This window comes from Marmota marmota, unplaced genomic scaffold, assembly GCF_001458135.2.
Source record: "Marmota marmota marmota unplaced genomic scaffold, marMar, whole genome shotgun sequence".
Lineage (NCBI taxonomy): Eukaryota > Metazoa > Chordata > Mammalia > Rodentia > Sciuridae > Marmota > Marmota marmota.
The window spans coordinates 5,211,263-5,234,517 of NW_025999869.1; the positions used below are offsets into that span (position 1 = coordinate 5,211,263).

Genomic DNA, 23,255 nt, shown 5'->3' on the forward strand with positions numbered 1-23,255 from the left:
CCCTATTTCACCAGTGTAATCACATTAAAATTATGGGCTCATCCACGAGATGAATGGAGTTAAAAAGCAGAAGCACAAGGGAGCCCAACTCCATTGTCTGCCCTGTGTCCTTAGGGTGTCCTCCCCTTGCCACTAAAGGGCTTAGGAGGCAAAGACTAGAACCTGAGCAACCTTCAAGCCCAGGTCCAATTGAAACATTTGCCCCAAACAAACATCTCTTACTCTATATGTTTACCTTCTGTAGCTTCACAGGGATGCTTATGGTTTTCATCAAAGTCTGACACAACAAAACCAAAAGGTAAATATTCCCATGCAGGAGTCCCCGGGTGAGGCTCCTGCCTTGTGCTTACCCTATCCCTGAACTGAGCGCCCGTCTGGAACTCCCCACAAGAGCCCTCCTTTCCCTTTGAATCCCTGGCTGACAGCAAAACCGGGGGAAGTACATCATAGGCTCTCACCTGAGTAACTTTGCATCAAAGACCGTTTCAACATCGTGGAGGACAGATGGGATGTATTTCAAAGCCGCCACCTGGGTGGAACATGAAATAAACATGAGTGAGGCCACATCCAGCAATTCGGGGAGGGTGAGGAGGACGCTCTATGACACAACACCGATCAGAGTTGAAAGACCCTGCACCCAGGACCCTGCCACATGATTCGAGGCTGTGGGTGGATTGAAACCCAGGCCTGCACTTTTCTGCACATAAAAGAGAGGTCCCAGCTTCTGTCTAAGATGCTGCCATCATACAGTAGAACCATCATAGACTTGGAAGTGATGCAGATCTGGGGTCAAATTCTATTTGCACACCATCTTAGCCATGTGGCTTTGGACAAAACACTTAACCTCTCTGATTGTCAGAGTCCATGTCTTTAAAAGAGGAAAAGTGATATTTATTTTGCAGGATTGTGAAGAATAGAAAAGAATGTGCATGAGGCATCTAGCAGAACCTCCTGCATATTTTACGTGTTCAATAAATGGTCATTTTTATTCTTCTTAGAAGATATTTTGCTTGAATTGATTTGCTGGTGGCAAGAATGGCTTGGACTGAGTTATTTATATTTTCTCTCCATGGTCTGTTTAATGAGCAAAAAATAGTGGGAATGTAAATGATAGCGGGCAAGCATTGAGCTACAGCTCGGCTAAAAAAGCTGCGACTGTGCTGGGTTATTACTTTCCTTCCAGGTAATAAATGCACATCCAGAGATGTGAGCCACACCCACCCCTAGCACAGCAGCACCATTTGCCAGGCAACCAGACAGACTCCAAGTTCAGCAGAGGGACTTGCAGGTCACATGGATGGAAAATAATGTCTCAGAATCGAATGGAAGTATGCATTTTTTATTCTTTTATTTTCTATGCTGTAGGTCTTCTATTATCAGTATTATCATCCTTTGGCAATCAGACCCAAATAAAAATCATGAAAATTACTTTCTTAAAGAAAATCTTACTCCTAGCCATACACAAATAAGCGTCTTATTTAAATAATGATGATGACTCTTCTCTGAGAATTTACAATGGGGCAGACGCTGTGCTGAACGCTGTGAATATATTAGCTTCTTAATTACAGCCCTGCAAGGGAGATATTATTTCCATAGATAAGGAAGCTCAGTCGCATTAAGATTCAGTAACTAACCCAAGGTCAAAAAGTTGGCAAGTGTCAGCCAGGATTCAAATTCAGGCAGGCTGCTCCGAGATCCACTCCTTGGAACCCTGAAGCTGCATGACCCCCTTCCTCAAATACCAGCTCTTTCTACCCCTTCATCCTTTTCTTTTTGTTGTTTATGATTTATACTATCAGTACCATGGATTTGATGTACAAAAAATAAATCACATAAAATAAGGTTTTGGGGGTGAAAATCGTCCCTGAAGCCCCACATTTTCATCTCAGCCCCAATCTGTCCTTCCCAGAAGAGACCACTGTTAACAGTGTGGGGAATTTCCTTCCAGATTTTGCTCATGCATGAGTACATGTGTTGTGTGTGTGTGTGTGTGCACACGCGCACACATGCATGCATGCAAATACACAGCTCTTTAACTTGCTTTCTGCAGATAGCCATGTGCCACTGTGACCTTGGCATGCCATATCACGGCGTGTGCTCTCTTCATTTCTGGCCAGCATTCTAAGTACCTGAATGGTATGCTACACCTCCTTCAACCCTTCCCCTGCAGATGGGCTCCATGCTATTCTCAGTTTTTCTTAATTATACAATGTGTGGTAAAATGACATTTAACACATAGATCTCCTTGTATTGGTAAGAATCCCTGCAGGGGGGAATTGCTCAAAGAGGAACTAGTTCATCAAAATGGATACATGTGAACTGCAGTAGATCTCAAGTTACCTTGAAAGAAGCAGTGGCCAATTTCTTTTTACTGACTGTCTTGCTAACACTGAATATATAACCTTTTTAATTTTTGTCAATCTGATGAACAATTTGCAACTCTCTGGTTGGCAGCACAGCTGGGCATCTTTTCTACACTTACTGAATACTTAAGTTGCTTGTTCATATCCTTCTTCCATTCTTCTTTTTGGGAGATTCTTCTCTTATTGGTTTGCAGAATTCTCTAGGCATTATTAATATTAACTCTTTTGAGGTATCACTTTTGCAAGAATTTCCTCTGCTTTTCTGTTGTTCATTGCTTATCTTTTAGCTTTGTTTATCATATCTTCCCTTGCACAGTAAGATTTTAATTTGCATGTTGTCAAATTTGTCAGGCTTTTTCTTTATAGTTATTGGATTTTGTGCCTAGAGATCTATTCCTTATGCCTTCAAATCTAGATGACAAGAGAAGACAGGCTGGTGTTTCTAAAACAATATTCTATTGGCCACTCTGGTCCCGTAAGATGGGCTTTAGGTATGCTTCAGGGAAAAGGGGTTCACAATCACATAATTTTGGAAAATATTAACTTAAGCAAAGATAAACAGTGAGTTTTTTAATAAACTGCGTAACTTTTCAGGAATTTAATATGCTGGGATGCATTATGACATTTCTATAGGCTGTTACTATACAGTATACTGCAACCAACCTAGTTGGTCAAGGTCATCAGGAAACACCAAACAGATGTAGCAAAGTCCACTGCCTTCAGGACTGGGCAAATAGGAGGGGAAAAAGTGACGTGGGATGTGCCTGGAGCAGCTGGAAGTGATGAGGCACTGGAACCCACACTCTCTCTAAGAATGAGTTGTTCAATTGTTCAAATGCTGTGCTGGCGAACTCAAACGCAGCTGCAGGCTGCATTTCTCCCCACCTCCAGAGTCTAGAGACCCATGTGATCTGAGAAGGGCCGGTCCAGTAGCTGTCACCATTTCTTCATTCATTCTTAGCCCACAGGAACACGGGTGTGAAGCCAGCTCCCCACCCAGGCCCCGTATGCACTCAGCACAGCCCCATTTCCCTACCCCGTGGGCTGCACCGTCAGGTACAGTAACAAGAATGACATAGAAGAGAGTGCATATGCCTATCGTAATGCCTGGCCCTCACCGGGTCCCCAAGGCAAGTGCACCCATCCCTAAACATCGTATCTCCCCCCTCATGCTCTTGGTCCACGATGCCTTCACAAAGTATAATGTGAATTATCATAATTAAGACCAAATGAAGCAACAAAAGAACAACCCCTGGGCAAGTTGGGGGAAGCCAGGGCTCAGTGTCTGCAGCAGGCTGCTGGTGTTCAAGAGCTGCTTCTCATTCCCGGGCTGGGGAGTGACACCACAGCATCACAGTCCCCAGGATTCCAGACAGACGCCTCCATGTACACACAGCAGCTGTTAGTGCAGAGGAGCTGGGCAGGGAGAAGGCGGCTTCAGAAGGAGCCCATCTTCCCAACGTCCTGCTCTAGGCTGATAATAAAGTTGAACAACCGAGTAGCTGTCACCGGAGACTTAGGGTGTTATCAACACCACAGGAGAAGAGTTAATGTTCATCTGGCCCACGAGGCCCCACAGAGAGCCGGCAGGCCCATGGCTCTCTCTTCAGGTAGGGACAGCCTATCTATGACTTAGGAACTTGGCCAAGACTATTGTCACAGCCAGCACTGGCCACAAGGCTCTGGCCACACTCTTCCCCTGACACACCTGAGCAGGTGACAGCAGGTGCTACCACCCTGCACTCCCAGAGGGGACAGCTCAGCTTATGATTCACTGGGGACCTCTATCTGCTGCATGTTTCTGAGGCCTGGGAGCTAGGAACAGGTTGGTTTTCCAGATCTATCGGACTCCTAGGAACTGCTCAGCTTCACTGTTGAGATGACTGCTACTCTCATCATTAATACTGTTATGCATAAAACAATAGTATATATTCCATAGTGTATAAAATATTTAAAGCAAACACACACATATATGCGCAGATGCAATACATATGTGCATACACAGATAAAATACACTATTAATCATAGGGCTTTAACATAGGGACTATTATTGGAAACATTATATGTGCCAAACACTTTACATGCATGATCTCACTTAATGCTATGACTGTTGCACGAGTAGATACTGCCATTCCATTTCACCAAAGAGAAACACTGATACAGAGAGGTCAAGTCACCTGCCAGAAGCCAAGCAGCCAGTAAGCAGCACAGCGTGGACATGCCCCCAGTGGCCCCACTGGCTCCTACCCAACGTACTCTGCTCTGCAGATGGCCATGGTGTTTTGGGAAAGTTGTTTCTTTGGGCAAGGGGGAGGTTTATGTTGGAGAAGGAAGGCTAACTTGGGAAAAGAAGAGAATGAAGAGCCCCCTTTTTTGAAAAGAAATACAGTTTCCTGACATCCCTCCTCACACATCTAGCAGGTTGCAAGACTGGCCACAAGGAAAACACTGGCTAGATCAGAAATTAGGCAGTCATGCGGGGGGCAGGTAATTTCCTAGATTAATCACCAACTCTGGAACCTCCTGTTGAAGGCTAGCTACAGTCCTCAAGAAGAGAGCAAGACCCAAACCCAGTGACAGGGTTTGACTGGCCCAGAAAGAAGACAAGGGGGCTCTTGTACTTGGGGTTTGATATGACCCCATAGGCTCCTGTGCTGAAGGCTTGAACTCTGGCTGGAGGCACTTTGGGGCCTAGAGGCTGCAGGAGGTGGCCTAGTTACATGTGTTCATGGGGGAACATGCATCTGAAGGGTTTATTTTGTCCCTGGTGTCTCTCCCTCCCTCTTCCCCTGCCTCTGGCCTCCATGAAGTGAGCAGCTTTGCCCCACTACACCATGCTGCCATGATGTTCTGCCTCATACTGGCCCAGAAAAAAAAAAAAAAACACGGAGTCAGCTAAGCAGGGACTGAGACCTCGGAAACTATGAGCCAAAACAGACATTTCCTCCAGGTTGTTATTCTCCGGTTCTTTGTCCCAGCAATGGAAATCATTGCTGCCCAGAGGGATCTCACGCAGAACTGAGCACTCTAGGCTGTTAGCAACAGCCACTGTTTAAAAACAACAAACCCCAAACCAGCAGACCCACCTCCCTGAACTCAAAGGGGGCCCCATCTGCTCAATGTTTTCAGATTCTCTCTCTCTCTCTCTCTCTCTCACACACACACACACTCACACACACACACACACACACACACACACACAATCACACACTGCAAGCATGATCATGACCATGGTGGGTGCCATTAGACAGCCTTCTTGTAAGCTTTAAGAACATGTCTTAAAATGGCACCATGGGAGAAGGCTGGACGACTTCCTCATTCAAGAGCCATGGGCATTCAAAACTCTGTTCTCACACCTCTGATGTTCATACTTTGACTTTAATCAAAAACTAGAGGGCCAAGGCCCTTGGGAAGGGGACCCACAATGTCACAGGGGTTCCCCAGAACAGGTCCAAAGAGGGCATTTCCTCAGAGAGGCTGTTTCCCCAAGGAAGTGGCACTTGCCTCAGGAGTCTCGCCTGTCACCTATATTCCTAGGACCTGAATCCAGGCTGTGCAAGACTAGAGGTCTGGTTCCTAATCACCACCAAATAGTGCAGTTTCATTAAACAATACATAGTTTTCTTTTCTTTCAGGGAGCAAGAAGGGAAGAAGGCCAGCAGGTTCTAGAACACATGTTCCTCCATGCTTTCTGTCACCACATTATGTTGGCCCCTGGGTCTCACCAGGAGGAAACAGAATGCAGTATTCTGAACAGCCATCTGAAGAGGCAGACGGTCTGGCCCCAAGTCCAGGGGAAGGCCACTTTACTTTGTGACCTTGGAAAAAGCTAAATTTCTGTGGTCCAGTTTCCTGGTCAGGAAAATGGAGAGAATAGTGACCTAATCTAGGGGTTGACGAGAAGATTGCAGGAAAAGCATGATCTCTCAGTGTCAGTACATCTTTCTCATTGGGACAAACTGTCACTCTACCTGCCACTTGTCATCATTTCCAACTGTGGCCCCTAAGTGTGGGCAAGTGGAGAAGAGGGCAAAATCAAAGGATGACTAAAAGGTTGGGAGGAAAAGCCCAACCTGCTGTGGACATGGAATGGCATTTCCCTACACCTGGGGTTCATCCTGTGGACCACTTTTCAAAAATGGGCTGCTTAAAGGTGGTGTATACACACCATGGAATGTTAGCCATAAAAATGAATGACTTTCTGAGTTTTGCTGGCAAATGGATGGATCTGGAGACTATCAGCTAAGTGAAATAAGCCAGTCCCCAAAGACCTAAGGAATGTCCCTCTGATATGTGGATGCTAACACACAGCAAGGGGGAGAGAAGGGAAGACTAGAAGTTCAGTGGCTTAGACAAAGGGGAATGAAGGGAAGGGAGAGGAGACGGGAATGGGAAAGACAGTAGAATGAATCGGACACAATTCTCCCCTGATCATGTATGAATACCCACCAGAGAATTCACGTTCAACCACAGGATGGGATCCTAATTAGAATAAGTTATAATCTATGTATATTTAATACATCAAAATACACTCTACTGTCATCTAAAAAGAACAACAGAAAAAAGAACGGGCTGCTTTTCTCCCGTAGTCTGGACATTTGGCCATTTACAATATTCACAGAGAAAAGGAGGGGCTGTGGAGCCCACTGATTCGGGGTGCCTTCGTGACTGTGACCCGAGCTCCGCCCATCTTTGCTGTCATTTAGCTCCCCTCCTTCAGCCTTTTGCCCAAAGGCTGGGTCTTTAATAAAACTACACTATTCCTCATGGTGACTAAGGAAACGGTCTGCGGACTCTCACAGCCTCGATTCAAATCCAAGACCTGCCAGCGTTTCCAAGGGTTAAGTCACTCAACCGCTAAGCCTCCTCGCCTCGTCTGAAAAGCAGAGATAAGAGACTTTGCTTTATAAGGTGCTTGTTAGAAAAAATCAAATGAGCTAACAATCTATGTAAAGCCTTTAGCTCGGTAGCTTGACATATCATAAACGATAAAACACAAAACAGAACAAAACGCAACAGAAATGGTCGACGCTGCTTCTCATCCTTTCATTCATTCAGCCGATGGATAATCGAGCACTTACTGTGTGCCAACCACTGCTCCAGACACTGGGGTTACAACAGACAGGGCCCCTGCCCTTCTTGACATGCTGGTGGGTCTGTCAGCATGTGTGGTGATCAAGTGGCCAAGAGAACATGCCATCCAACTCACCAGTTCTGTTCAATCCACTGGTACCATCAAACCGGGGCATTGTGAGACGGCACAGATCTCAAGGACAGGGGGCAAGCTGGTGTGCAACATCACCCTGGGCCTTCTGCTCACATTTGAGCTGCATCCTGTTCACAAGTGTCTCCTGCTGGCCCTGTCAACCTGCTATTGGTTTTGCCAATGATGCTCATGGGGCTGGCACACGGATAGCCCTGGCCTAAGGCATTCCTGTGGTGTAGAGAAGGACATGGACTTTGGAGTCAGGGGACCTGGCTCTGCCACTGTGCAGAGGGATACTTTGCAATGAGTTATTTAATTTGTGAGCCTCTCAGGGACGTGGAGGATCAATTTTCTGCAGATCTCTAGCAGAATTAAAAACATAATGTAGACAGAGCCTGTCTCAGGTGGGTCCTCGATGAGTAGAAGGCCTTTCTATTGCTTTTTCTGCCCTTTTTGAACCACTGGCTTTAAATTTAAACCAGCAGTTTTGAGGGAGCTGCTGCCATGCCAACTCAGAACAGTAAGGAAGGCCACAGAAAGCACTTCACAGAAGCCAGATGAACCTCTCAGATGGGGAATAACTTTCTTAAGTCCCAGAACTCACAAAGTGTTGATCTGAGCTGGAACTAACACAGACATGGCAAAGGGTTCTCTCCAAAGCTGCTACCCTGCTGGAAATATTCAGTTTGCACCAGGAACATCGACCCTGGGCATTCTTATTCTACGGTCCCACCCAATGCCCGTGGCAGACAGGACTAACACATCACAGCACTCTCCCGCTGTTCCCCTTGCAGACTCAGAATTCAACCTCCAGACACCTTATGCTGTGTCTCAGGTGAAAATTGGCCATCATTTTTCCCCATATAGTCCTTTCATGTGAGTCTGTTCTCCTTGCAATGTGTATTTGGCTTTGTTTTGTTTATTCTTTAAATGAATAAATGAATGTACTGACACTATTTGGCTTCAGGTGACAAGGTTAAGAGCACGAATAGCTTCCATTCTAGTAAAAGACCCCCCAGAGTCTTTTAGTCTCTGAAGAGGTTGGAGGGATAGGTATAAATTACTGAAAATAATTATGCACCAGCCCTATCCTCCAAGCCTTAAGTGCATTACTTCTTCAATCCTTCTTGTCCTCTAAATTCGACTTTGGACTCCCCATCTTAAGGTAAACAAAAGCCCAGAAAGTGGAAATGACTTTCCCAAAGTTATAAACCCACATGTGGAGCCCCCCACACACACACACACTCCTGTCACAAACACCAAAGTCTACAGAAGATTCCTGGCCTGAGTTCTGCTGACATCACGTGGCCTTGACCTCTCTGAATCTTCAGCTCATTCCTCACACCCGAAACAGCATCACATTATTCTCCAAACTTGAATTTGCTCTCCAAATTTGAATATGACTTTAAATCCCTCTTTGATGACTTTTCAACAACCATGTAAATAGGTGGAAAGCATCATTGGCTTTATGTAAATCCCTGAAGCTAAATTTGGCCCTTAGAGCAAGTTTAAAAGAGATAAAACGCCTTTGCAAGGCTCTAGGGTAGAATCCATAAGAGGAAACTAGCATAATGTGGCCCAAATCATGGAGAAAGCGGGGCTCCTGACACAGTTGCCCAGACAATGAGGATCAGGGTGAGAAGATCCTTGTGCCCACACTGGAACAATCACGTTAGTCCTCGGCACTGGCACAGAGTCTTGTGATTTGCCCCTTGGCAGAGTGTTCTGGATCCTCACCCAGGGAGGTTTCACAGGCGAGGGGACACAGACGCTGGGAAGTTATATGACCTGCACAAGGCCACTGGGTCCGCAGAGAAGCCCGTTCCCGTGCACCCAGCCCTTACAGGGCACTGCCCATGCACTCCCCACTCGTCCTTGCCCCCCTTTCTTTCTTCCTCCTCCTTTCTTTTCCCACCTTCTTACTCCCTCCATCTTTCCCTTCCCCCAGAACACATGTGGTTCATCATGGGGAAACGGATTCTGAGCCACAGGGGCAGCTCTGACCTCTCCTCCGCGGCTTCCCCTCTCTGGGCCTTGCTCCTTTTCCTCCCCACAGTGTTGGCCGCCATTTCTGCTGCTTCCCTGGAGCCTGACTCAGCCCACAACCTCTCCCACTGCGCTAGTTCATATCCTAACGCCACGCAGCGCCTTCCCAGAAGCTCAGCTGCCTCAGTGATGCACAGGGGGGCAGAGGGGGAGACAGGCCGGGCTCTTGCCTTGCTTCCCCATGCTGCCGCTGCCGCTGCCTCTGCCCCTGCTAGCCCCTTGATCAAAGAATGACCAGAGCTTTAGGAATGTGAGGAAGATGTCTTTAAAAACCAGTAAGAGGGAAAGGAAAGTGAAACTGCAAGATCACAGCCCCTATTCATCACAGGGCGACATCCAGGTCCACAGCAGGAGCAAAACAATCAGTGTACAGATAGCTGAAAGTACAGGTTGCATCGCGGTCCTCAGAGCCAGGCAGGAAGAGATCAGGATGCTGGTCCTGCCTCTCCCCAGCGTGGAGACCTGTGGAAGCTTTATCAACAGGCTGAGCTTCAGCTCTCTCATGTACAGAATGGACACTTATCACTGTCCCTGGTTGTGTGTCCATCCACCTGACAGATGTTCAACATCCACTATGTATTAGGACTGTTCTAGATATTCAGTGATAAGCAAGACAGAGCCCTCCTACCACACACACACACACACAGGCTCCCACTATTTGTTAAACCAAAAGAAGCCCTTAGCAAAGCAATTCCCCAACTTTGCTTCACATTAGAACAACCTGGGGAGCTTTTGAAAGTCCCCATGCCCTGGTTGCACTCCATACCAATTAAATTAGCAAGGCTGGTGGTGGAAACCAGGCATCAGAATTTATTAAACATCCCCAGGTGGTTCTGATGTGCAAAGTTTGGTGCCCTTAGCGTCAGCAGCACACGCCCTCGACAGACTCTGCCTCCGTCTCTCCTCAGCGCCACTCTAGCTGAACACTTGCCTGATCCATTCTAAACAGAGCTGGGCAATCCCCTGCATAATGGATATTTAAATTAGCAACTAAAAGGATAATGTCGATTTTTAAAACCAGCAGCAGCAACAATCTGCATTAGCTCATTGATTTAAATAAATGTGTCTGGGTTCCTTCCATCAGGAGGCATTGGGCAGCCCTCCACACACAGCCCAATGCTCAGGAGTGGATTCTTGGAAGTCCCCCTGAAACAGCCTCTGCATTCAGATTCATCTGCTCCCAAGCACAGGGCAGGCCTTCAAGGTTTCTCAGAGATGTACACAGTTTGCAAATGAGCATCCTGAACCCCCACATTCAACATCCCATTTCTCCAAATTACCCCTTGTCTATAAAACAGACTCTTTAATCCTGAAGGGGATTGAGAATTAAGTCGGAGCCCCACCTTAATAGGAAACTGCCACCTTTCTGTTCTCCCACTAGAGCAGACCAAGTTTGACTGACTTCCCTCCAGATAACACAAGCTTGGGAGCTATTTTAAAAGGAGGCCCTGCTACAGTCAAACAAAAAGGGCATCTGCTTCCTCCTGCCCCAGGAGCCCTACCAGCAATGCAGCCAGCCCAGCCTTCAATTAACACCAGGCTGCATATTTAAGCCCCAAAGTAGTCATTATCTCAGCATGAGGTTATTTATTGGATGACCAAGGGAAAAGACAGAGATTTCTCTTTTTGTTTTGTAGTGTGAACCGACCTGCAAAAGGATGGTGGTTTTATGTTGACTTTTCATCAGGTTGTTGATGGATTCAAAGAGCCGCCTCATGGATTCTTCAAACTCCATCTGTTCTTTGCCTTCATAAAGCCTGAAAGAAGACACATTTGGGTTATTTCTCAAGCCAACAGGCAACATCTTTGAAAGAGTGCGCCAGCTACAACCTTCATTTAAAATTTAAAAGAAAAAGGGTCAGGAGATGCAGAGGGGAGGCTGTGGTCATCAGATTTTCAAAGTACCCTGGAAATATCAAGGAGAAATATTTTCAAATCCACCGCCCCTCCCACTTCCCACAACCTGCATGGCCAATGGGCCCCACAGTTTACTCAGGGGCCTCCTGTTCCCTTGTTTCAGGAGGACACTTATTCTGGCCTCTTTCTCCTCTCATTACAAAGATCCTACATTTTTATCATAAAAAAAAATAACAGAAATGCATAGTTTAGAAACTGAGAATTCTCATTAACCCAAGCAGTCAGTATTTTGATGTGCTTCCTTCCAGAGGTTTCCAGTGCCTCCTGATGTACACATGTGATGGTGCCTGGAAGCCATCCTCTCCTAGAGAATCAGGTCCCCAAGTCTCACCACCCATCCCCCGCCTCAGGAGTATTGCTCAGCCCCAGGCTTTTCCAAACAAGCTTTATCGCCAACCGTGAAATATCCGCAGCCTAATCTGCAGCATCCAGTGTGAAATGCACAGAGGAGGACTCCTGTCACCGGCTCAGATATAGAGTCTCTCCTGTCACAGCCTGACATGTCAAAAACTTGTCGGCGCCTGGGCTTTGGTAAAGGTGCTTTGCTCAGATAAAGCACTGACAGGCTTAACAGGTGTGTTTGCTTCTTGAAGCCCAGAGCTGGACCAGCACGGCCACCTCGCTGCCATCTCTGCACAATGCCCGCCCCACCCCTCTCCCCTCTTTCCTCTGTTTCCTAGCTCTAATTGTGTCTTCTGTTTATCATCTTCAGTGTGGGTCATTCTCTCTGTGGGAATCGGGGACTTCATCACCAGCCACTTCCTCTTTCTCTTTCTCTCTTTTTTCCTAACTGGCCATCTCAAAAATCCTCCTGGAGTAGGAAGCTAATGGGAAGCCAGAGCTGGTTGTCCCAATCAGTTCCAGGGAGCTGGCAATTGCCGTTGACCTTCTAGGAATCTAGGTCAAGGTCACAGAGAGGCCCTGTGCCCTGGGCATCTTCATTTTCTTCTCTAAGGCTCGCCCTTCTCTCTCCCTGCTCCTCTTCACCACTCATTTCTGGACCTTCTCCTGGAGCCACAGATACCTCCTGTAGAGTGTGGACTACAGGGAAAGTCAGCTCTGGGTGAAGACCCCCACTGCCCTGCAGGAACGGGGTACCTTGTCAATAACCACAAACCTCATGGAGAGCAACAGTGCCCAGCCCTCTGGGATTCCATTAGGCCATCCCCCTCCTCACAGCCCTGCCACCAAGCAGCCCCATCATCCTGCCCACTTGGCAGAGGGTGGGGCTTCAGCGGCAGGGCCTGGCCCCCCAGCCAGAATCAGAATCAGGATGCAAGCGTGGCCGTCCGGCTCTGGAGCCCAGCGCTCCATGTCCACCACCTCTCTCAATTTCCTGTGCCTCAGTTTCCCACCTGCGGTGTCGGCGGCCACAGGACTGGCAGAGGACTGCACAGTGGATGGATGAGCACAGAGCTGGGCCCCAGGGAGCACTAGCTGCTGTCCTGCGGCTAATTGTGAGAGGACTTTCCCTGCTGTCATCCCCACTCCACAGGTAAGAACACAGGAAATTCTCATGAGCTTGAAACCTGCTCAATCCCACCTGCTCTGGTCTGGATGGGATTCATCCCCCAAGGATTCATATTGGAAGGTTGGACGCATGTGGTGATGTGAGAGGTAGTAAGACATATGAGAGGTGGGACCTACTGCAAGGTCAGTAGGTCACTGGAATGCACCCTTGGAAGTGATTAAGGTAGCTCTCTTAAGAGGACCAGTATTGGACCCAGCTATGTTCTGGCTTCTTGTCTCATATGAACTCTCCCTCTCACCTGTGCTCCAGCGTGATGCCATCAGCCAGAGTCAAGTCAATGCCAGCACCATGGCCGTGACCCTCCAGAAACTATGAGCTCAGTACACTTCTTTTCTTTATAAAATTGCCTGGCCTTGGGTATTTCATTGTAGTAGCAGAAAACAAACTAATACATCATCTCAGTGGAAAAAATGGGACCAGACTCCCATTCTATCCTTGATCAAGCACAGAAGAAGACTGGACCTTAATTCATCGTGGTCATGTTGGCTTCCCCACAACTACTTTCTCTAGCCAATGGATAGTCCATCTCTCCAGAATTTTGCTTTGAAAACTGTTACTTTTTCCCCTATTGCAGCTACCAGAAACATTTAATAGACTATATCACAATGCATCCACTAAGTCACTGGTCTTAGTATTGAGCCTGACAACTGCCTCCCATCAGTATTTGACACCCAGACTTGGCTGCCCCAGTATCGAGATGCCAGTGGGCTCTTCAGTCAGGCATCCTCCTTGGTATACTGGTGTGTGTGGTAGAGGCCATTATGACCAGGTAATCTTCATGGGAACTGCCTGCCCCACCAACAGGGATGGTCACTAGTGACACTTTTCTGCTAAAAGACAGCCCCATCCACCCATCAACTGAATGGCTTTTTGGTCAGTTCTCTTTCTTTCTGTAAGTTGTCATTTTTAACAGAGAAACATAATAACGGACTGTTGGGAGTCATCTCAGTGGTAGATCTCCAGGGCTCATGTTCAGGGACTGCTCTGGTTCCCACTCATGCGGTATCTGATGACCACTTTTTGGCTTTTATGAGCTGCACAGATTCCTTACAACAAACTGCACTCTAATTAAACTAGTGATGGTTGGTTTCTCTGCAGCCCTCCTCTAGTCACAACTTCAGAGAGTGGAACAAATTTCTTCCTGCTGCTTCCTGGGGTGGGGTTTGAAACCAAGAGTTCTCGAGAAGTCCAGAGAGTACTTTGTCCATGCTCTCATTGGACAGATGAAGAGGCAGAGGGCCCGAGCAGGGAAGTGACTTGGCATGGCCATCTTTTAAATATTTGACTAAGGTAGGAAGGAAGAGAGGACCTCAGACTCTATTAAAGAGTAGGCCAACACTCTCCATTGATTTCAAACTAAATTGAATCTTGTTTTCATCCACAAGAGAGATGGGATTCGCTCTAGGTCAGACCGTCCCTATGGATAGCTTGGACTGGAACTCAGCATTCTTCTCCTTCTACGCTTCTATTGGATCCTGAGGGCTCTGACCTCACCGGGGATTAACCCACTGATGGCTGAATGACCACTGAAGGCAGTGGAGACTGCAGGAGGGGGGACCTGGTTAGAAAGTGTAGGTCACTGGGGGTGTGCCTGGGAAGGGGATCTCCTGTCCCTGGCTCCCTTTCCTGTTTCCCCGCTGTGCTTCTTTCCTCCACCACGCCCTTCCGCCATGATGCTCTGCTTCACCTGAGCCCCGAGCAATGGAGCCAGCTGATCATGGGCACAGACCTCGGAAACCATGGGCCAAAATAAATCTTTCCTTTTTAAAGTTGTTCATGTCGGGTATTTTGGTCACAGAATAGAAAAGCAAACTAACACAACTGCTGAGCCTAGAAGTGATCATCGTGGCAAATGCTCTAATCTGGGTGTAAATAAATAGAAGGGATATTTTGAGTAGTAAATGGCTAAGGCAAGAAACACACAGGAGTTTGAGACTATATGGAAGAAACACCATGTAGTTTTCTATGAGATAGGGGCAGCTGGGCATTCCAGGCCCTCCTGAGAAGCTTGCAAAGACAAATACAGCCTCATCTATTTGCAGCACTTTGGCCTTGAAGTCAAGGGCGCAGATGCTGCTCCGGGGTCCTTTTTTAGCACCTGGTCTCTGTTACAGCTTCAGGAGAGAAACATTGTTTTCTGGCCTAGAACACTTAGAAAGGTACTCAACAATCCAGCTGATTCTGCCAGGGAACAAATTATGGAAGGGCCCCAAAGCCCTGGCCACAAGGAAAACTGAAACAACCTGCAAGGCACTGTTCTGGAGCCGAGAGCCCCATCACAGTCAGGCTCCCAGGGCTGGGATAAATACAGTCAGGCTCAGCCGCACGTGATTCATTAAGGAGACACTGCGCCCAGCTGAGCACTCACCCAGTGCAAACACAGCCCCATATGGTGCACACGGTGCTCTTTTCCACCTCCTTCATGTAAGTACATCGAGCCTTGGCCTAAAACTGAGATAGCCAACCTGAGCCCACAGCCCAAGGGAGAGGAATCCAAACAAAGCTACTCGGGCTGTGAGGCACGCTGGCAGGTTCACTGTAGTATCCAGAGGCGAAGTGGGCCCCATTTTGTTTTCTAAATCACAGTCACTGCCAGCTCCTCTAAGTGACCCTTACAGGCATCCCTCTGACTGTTGTCCTGCCTCTTGGAGGTAAAATAGAAACTTAAACTCTCTAGGTTCCAAATCCTCTTGCCACATACGGGGAGAGTGTGGGGAGCAAACCTTGGCTACAACACAATCTCTTTAAGGGTCAGTTTCCTCAATTAGTAAAATGTTGTCTTCCCTGTAGTTTTTCCAAAAATCAAATGTAAGTAGAGCGCCACTCATCCAAAAATGGGATCAGAGGTGTTTCAGCTTGGGATTTTTTTTCCTGGATTTGTGGATTTTTACATTTTTTACATAATGAGGTATCTTAGTGACAGGACCGGAGCCCAAATAGGAAACTCATTTATGAGGCTCATAGGTACCTTATACAAATATACTGAAGGTCACTTTATCTGACACTTTTGGTAATTCTGCTCATAAGACAAAGTTTCATGGTGTGGAATTTTCCACTTGTGGAGCCATGACATTCAAAAAGTTTCAGATTTTGGAGCACTCTAGATTTCAGACTTTTGGATTAGGGACACTCACCTCATAAATGCCATGTAAAGCGATTGGTACCGTGTCTAGCCCATGCAGACAGCAACCCAATACACGCAGGCTATGCTTACATCACCTGCAATTCCTCTCCTGAATACATTACAGTTTTGGTTCCTGAGCCATAGAAGCCACAGGGAGAGAGATGGGCATCTTCACAAAGACCACCACCTAGTGAGAACTTAGCATGTGCCATCCAGCGAGGGGCGAGCCCACGGGTGGATCATTGATTACTGCATGCAGACGAAACAGAATCAGAACAGGTGGACACCATGGCCAAGCACTGCCAAGGGTCAGGTGCTGTGCTAGTTCTCCATCCACATGGACTGGCCCTTTCCACAGGGGCTAGCACCTATACTTTGCATATGCAAAAGAGAAAATACAGTTTAAAGAGGAGATCTTTAGAGGAATGCAATGGCCCCCCCAGGCCCCCCCACCCTGCTGCAATGCCTCCCCACCACCACCACAGCTTGTCCTCCCTGTCTCCTTCCTCCCTCCCCAGCAGCCCCGGAGGTGCCCTTCATCCTCCGCCCTCGGCCCAGCCCCCTCTGCCTCCCTCACCCAGTCCCATCTTTGCCTAAATTTGCTCTTGGAGAGATATGCACTTGACTCGTTTCACAGGAACCTGGGAGCGAGACCAAATTAATTGAAAGCTTTTTAAAATGAAAAATGTTTTAAATGATTCCAGGATCTTTTCTAGAACTGAGCAAAGTATTCAGTTCCCAGCACACCACTTTGTTACTCTGCAACCCCTTCGTGCCCCAAAATGGGATGCCACGTACTCAGTGGATACCACAGAAGGGAGGCCACCTACCTAGTGAATTCCCTCAGGTGACCGATACACACTGCACACACCATCATGGAGGCCAAGACGTCCCTATCACAAAACTTCATCTTCAGCAACAACTTTGTTATGGTTTAGATGTGTGTCCCCCAAAAACTCACGTGTGAAACAATGCAGAAAGGTTTAGGATGAAATGATTGGTTTGAGATTCTTAACCTGATCAGTGCATTAATCCCCTGAAAAGGGATCAGCTGCGTGGTGACTGTAGGCGGGTAGGGTGTAGCTAGAGGAGGGGGCACTGGGGCGTGCCTTTGGAGTATATATTTTGTCTTTGTTGAGCAGAGATCTCTCTCTCTCTCTGCTTCCTGGTGTGATGTCTTGAGTTGCTGTCCCCTGCCACACCCTCCCGCCATGACATTCAGCCTCATCTCAAACCCCAAGGAAAGGAGCTGGCTGCTATGAGCTGAGACCTCTGAAACCTGAGCACCAGGTAGACTTTTCCTCCTCTAATTGTTCTGATTGGGTCTTTTGGTCACAGCAGTGAGAAAGCTGACTGAAACCTCTCGACTGCTTTCTCCATCAGAGTGTCAACTCCAAGCACACAGGAAACGAGGCTATCTCTGTCATAATGTCCCTCTGTCCATCGACGGGCCTGGAATATCGAAAGTGAGTTACAAACACGGGTCAGCAGATGAAAAACCACTGAAGAAGCGAATCTCAGCAGCCTCAATGTGGCTGCACAGAAAAGTCCTAGGAATCCAGAACGCATTGCCCTGGGCTCATGTTAAGGGCACCCATAGATCTCAAGGATGATATGAGTAATTACTATTATTACCTTTTCCACTAAGACAACTGCTGCCAACAGCTGCTATTATTAAGCATTTACTATTCTGAGTGCTGCGTCCATATTTATTTCTTTGATCCGTACTACAACCCCATCATGTAGGTGTTATTACCATGAAGTGAATAAGGACACGGAGGTACAGTTAGATGGCATCATTTGTCCAAAGTCACTCAACTCATAAATGGCAGAACCAGAAGTTCAGGCCATGAGTGTCTCTGCCTCCCACCTTCTCCCATTAACCACTAAGCAGCATCCCCTCCTGGGGACAGGGTTAAGTGGCAGCCAGCTAGGAGCTGGAGCAGGTGGGGGATGGGCAGCACTGGGAGCCCAGGGGAGGACAGAGGGAAGCTGGCTGACTGGTTGGAACCTTTGCTTACTCAAGCTCTAAATCCAAGGTGACTGGGCTGATGTTCCCACCCAGGAGCCAAGCATTTGCTTTATTTGAAAAGGTATAAATTACTGACTTCCAAAAAGAACCACTGAGCTGTTCCTGGTTTGAGAAGAGTGATTACCCTGGGAAAATCACAATACTTCAAGACCAGAGCCAGGAAGTCAAACGCACTTTCTGTCTTTCTCTCCCATTGCTCCTCTCTCCAATCTCTCTCTCTCTCTCTCTCTCTTTACCTGGCACTGAGCATAATTTGTAGCCGAACCAGTGGCCGAGTCTGTCTGAAAATCATTCTTGTGCTTACTGATCCTGCTTATAGAGAGAAACCCTGCAGTGCGGTCAGCAGGTATATTTCTGTCATAGTGATAGGGCTAGAAAAAGCTTGAGAAGAGGGTCCCCGTCTGATCTGCCTCTTCCCTGTATGGTCACAGTCACCCACCGTCCCCCCCACCCCTTCCCCTGTGCCAGGGTTTATGAACCTGAAATAGAAGTTGCAGATGGAGAAGTGAAATTTTGGTGCAATGAGGTTGTGCTTAGCTTTCTTGATCAACAAAGGCCAGAGAAGATTTCTTTGAAAGGGTAACAAAATTGAAATGTGAGGAGTTATTTTGTTGGAAGACAAAGTAGGGAAGCTCTTTCTGGAAGGGAAGCAGTAAAGGAGGCTTAGGATGACCTTAATGTTGCCAGTCAAGCAGCCCCTGTGACTGGAGAGCCTTGCGTGGTGGTATTTCATTGAACACCCCCAGTGGGCAGTAGGCAGGGCCCAGACAGAAGCCAGTTCTCTGTCAATGACAAAAGGGTTTGTACTGAACTGTTACTTTTCCAGAGGGTGACATTTAAGGAGCAACCAGCCCTTAGGGCAAACTGCAAAGAATTTTCACTAGAGTCTTTCTTCCTGCTGTAAATAATCCCGGGGAAGAAGGATTTGTGGTTGAGGGGAAAGAAAACAAATTCTGCATCATGAGGGGAATCCTGCTTTGAAAACTGTCTCGAATAAAGGCATAGAAATTAACTTAATCACAGAAGAAAAACTGCCTCAGGTGGATGCCTAAACCACCTGAATTAAAAAAAAAATAGAAGTTAGCAATATGGAAGAGAGGAAAGAAAATCCATCTAAAACATCCACTTTACTTTTAAATTATGGCGACCCTATGTAATAAATTCACAGTAAGTACGTAATAAGACATAGGCAAAGCCTCGGAGAGAACTCTTCATTATGAATCGAGTGTGACGGGCACCCCATGCCATCCTTCATTCCACTGAGAGCTGCAGACTTTCTGTCATTTGGCTGAAGGACCCAAGTAGCATAATTCTGTGCCTAAGTAAATTTCTCCATTAGCATGAAAAATGGCATTTGGGGCTTTCTTTCTCTGATATAATTAGAAATTGAATGTTCTCAAAACAATGTTCCTAAGGATAAAAACACATGCACATACCCCTCCGTGCTTCTGTTCAGGGAAAAACAAATTGCATTGACCACTTAAAAGGAGAGCAAATATCTATTGGAGTCCTTTCTAGATTTTTCTGTATGGAATACTCTGTTGAAAAATTTGGGTGCCAAGAAGAAATTGGGTTTTCATTGCATCTCTTTCATTTCATCCTCTAGTTCTTTAATAACCCAGGAGGTTTCCATGATAAATGATAGCAAAAAATAAAGTTGCAGAATGATTACATACATACGCACACAAATTGTAAAATCTGGCAATCTATATATTAAGTTGATGATAGAAAAATCCCTTGGAAAAGGGACTGTGTGCGAGAGTCCCATTAGACAATTTTATGTTATCTTCTGATTTTTTAACAAATGAATGCTATATTTAATTTTTTAAAGCAAGGTCTGTGTTAGAGTCTGTAAACAAGTCAAAATAACACCTGGCATTTTGCCAGGGGAATGTTAGAGTTCGTAAACAAGTCTGGATGGTGCCTGGCAAAATGCCAGAGGGAGTGGTTTGAGAAGTAACAAAAACAAGCCATTAAGTGTGGAAATTCTTTATTGGTTGACTGATGTATCTAGTTTATGCTAATTAGATAAGCTGTGTGGAATGTATAAATACTGCTCCTGTCCTGCAATAAACGGCTCCTACTCCTGCTGTATCAATCTACACAAGTTATTCGTCACCCCCCGGTTATTTTGCAGCCAGCCGGCCTTCTACAGGTCTGCTCTCAGGGGTGAGTGCATCTCTCCCTCCAGCCCATATCAGGACAATCCTCTCCATAGCCTGTCCTGTGTCCTCTCATTCTCACCCAGGAAACCAGGCTAAAAGGAGACCCAACACAAGGTCACATCCCAGGAGGCAGCTTCCCTCTCCAGTATGGAGTAGAGAAGCTCATTCTCACCTCCCTCCTGGTTTCCTACATAGACTGCAGCTAGAGAGACAATTGCCTAAGAATGTCAAGTTATTATTATTATAAACTGTGGTCATGCCAAGAGCACCTGAACTTTGTCCTTTGAGTCCAGGCTTTCTGAGGAGGATAATTAACCCCAGGCTTCCTGCTCTGTTCCACTGGGAGCCCTGACATTTGGTGTGTGTAAATAGAATTTTTAACATTTTCTTTCCTAATGGTGCCAGTTTCTAAAATACCTGTGCCATAAAACTCTTTGTTTTGAAATCTGGGAATATCCAAGAAGGCACTGAATTCAAACACCCTTGGCTTTGCATCACTGGAGACCTCTGTAGAGAAAGCTGGAGGGCAGAGGGCCAGAGGAGCCTATGGCAGAGGGCAGTGTAGCAGAACACGGGGGTCCGAGCTGTGGGGCTGAGCTCTAGACCAGAGCCAGCAATAGTAAAAATTGTGACCTCCAGTAGGTCATTCAACTCTAATTTCCAGTTCTCCCATCTCCACTTAATACTTAACATTGAGATAAGCCTTCAGGAGTGTGTGTGTGTGTGTGTGTGTGTGTGTACACACGGGCATGGTATACATGCATGGTACTGGGGATCTAACCTAGGGCAAGGCATGGGCTCTACCACTAAGTAACACTATAACCTAAATCCTTCAGGATTCCAACTGGCTTTACTGTTAAAGAGCCAAGATGGCATCTGCAAGTTCAATCCTTAGTAGCAAAAAAAAAAGAGCCAAGATGGGACACATCACCCTCCAGAATTTCCAAGCAGAGCATACAGACCCAGAGGCACCCAATTCAGAGCTTGGAGTAAGAAGGAGTGGATCTTGAAGAGTGCAAATGTCATTCAGTTATGGAGCCCATTAATTCACTCTCTCAAAGCCACTTTCTCCTCCCCTGCTTCAGGACCTCCACTGTCACCCAAATCTCCATTGCCTGTCACCTTTAAGATTCTGAATCAATCTCCCCTCCCTCGTGCCCATCCCCTGACAATCCATTTTCTACAGAAACACAAATGTGATCATCGCATTTTCCATTTAAAATCCTGTAGCAGCTCCTCATTGCTCTGAAGACTGTAGCCACTTGCCATGGCCCCACATTCAAGGCTCTTCAAGGTCTGCCCCTTCTTGTACCTCTAGGTGATCTCCAGCCACTCTGTCCCTGGGCCTCTGCATGCCAGCCACTCTTGCCTTTTTGCAGTTCATCTGGGTCATGCTCCCTCTGTAAGGGAGCTCTCTGTGGCTTTATTTTCACCTACTACCCCTCCTCCTCACAAGCCAACATCTAAGCTGGAGCTTAGATGGCACTCTCCCAGAAAAGCTCCCTGGCCCCCTAAGACTTGTTCTTACTACCTGCTCTGAGGCTCATGGCTAACACCTCCCCTTGCTTTAACCACATGATCATCTGCTCAGTGACTCTCTTCCCAACTATACCAAATAGTCCATGAAGACTAGGCTTGAGGTTGTCCAATTCATCATTGGATTTATAGTGCAGGGTGCTATAAATATGTAAATATGCATCAGATAAGCACTGGATAGCTAGTACTAGCAAAGCCAAACCCCCACCACTAGGCAAATAGGTCAATTCATTTTGACATAGAAACTTGGATTATTTACTCAGATGCTTAAAAAGAGGAACCAAGATTCAATGGCGGTTTGCACAGGACAGATATGGAGGGTGTCGCTGCTGAACATAAGGAGGAAAAAATACTGTGGGCTGAAAGAGCAAGTCTTTAAAGTGGAGAAATGCCCACATGTGACAAGCTGCTTATCATCATTGGGTTTGCAGGCCCTGAGATTATCTCTGAGCTAGCCCCAGGATACATTCCACCTGCCGCAGATGCCCCGCAGATGCCTTCCCAAGTGGACTGGGTGTGGGGGTGGCCAAAGCCCAGGCTCAGAAAAGCTGAGCATGCACTGTAGGCAGCAGATGCAGGCTGCAGGACATGCCAGGGCCAGGTCCTTGTGTTGACTTCTAGGATTTAGGAGAGGCCACATTCTAATTTTGCTGCATTGGGGGAGGTACTAGATTTCATATTAAATCACATCAGAGGAGGAAATGCTGAAAAAAGAAGAGGGGTTCTCTCCCAAGCAGGTGAGCTTTAAAATCATGGACTGCGGTTCAGTCATCAGACCCTGCTGACCCAGTGGTGCATAGCTGGCCTGAAGCCAAATGAGCTGAGCAGTCGAGTCACCTCACCTATAAGGAATGAAGGAAAGAAAAAACCAACAATAGTGGACTCTAAATTCCAGGACAGGGCAGCTTTGACTTGGCTAAGTAGTTGTGCTTGGGGTTTCCTTAAGAGTATTATTCAACAACAGTATTATTCATTATTCAACAAAAATTTGTTGGACACCTACTGTGTGCTGATCAATGTGCTATAAAGAGAAGTAAAAGTGGACCCCCAAACATATAAAACAGCAACTGTGACATGTACTTCAAGGACAAATTTTGTGGGCAATAAAAACATAAAATAGAGACTTGACCTAGCCATAAAATAAAAGGGTAGGTTCCCCGAAGAAGTGACACTTGAAATGACACAGGAAAGGTCAGGAAGAGAAAAGTGGAGAAAAGGGGAGAGGGAAGGGTGGTCCAGGTCGCAGGAACAGCAGGTGCGTGGCCCTGAAGGACAGAATAAGATCTGAAGACCTTCATTTCTAATAGCATGCTGGACAAGAACCCTAGGAAACCT

General features: G+C 46.7%; 1 protein-coding gene across 3 annotated transcripts in view; it reads right to left on the reverse strand.

Annotated features, from left to right (window-relative positions):
- Dock2 (dedicator of cytokinesis 2) overlaps nt 1–23,255 on the reverse strand; it is a 397,939-nt gene that overhangs the window by 293,194 nt on the left and 81,490 nt on the right. For all 3 annotated transcript variants that reach the window (XR_007352105.1, XM_048815769.1, XM_048815762.1), the window contains exons 23-24: nt 11,264–11,372; nt 459–529 (exon numbers count right to left, since the gene is read on the reverse strand). Coding sequence is in view for 2 of the 3 variants with exons in the window: in XM_048815769.1 (XP_048671726.1) it covers nt 459–529; nt 11,264–11,372 (180 nt within the window). In the remaining variant the exon portion in view is untranslated. The remainder of the gene's footprint in view (nt 1–458; nt 530–11,263; nt 11,373–23,255) is intronic.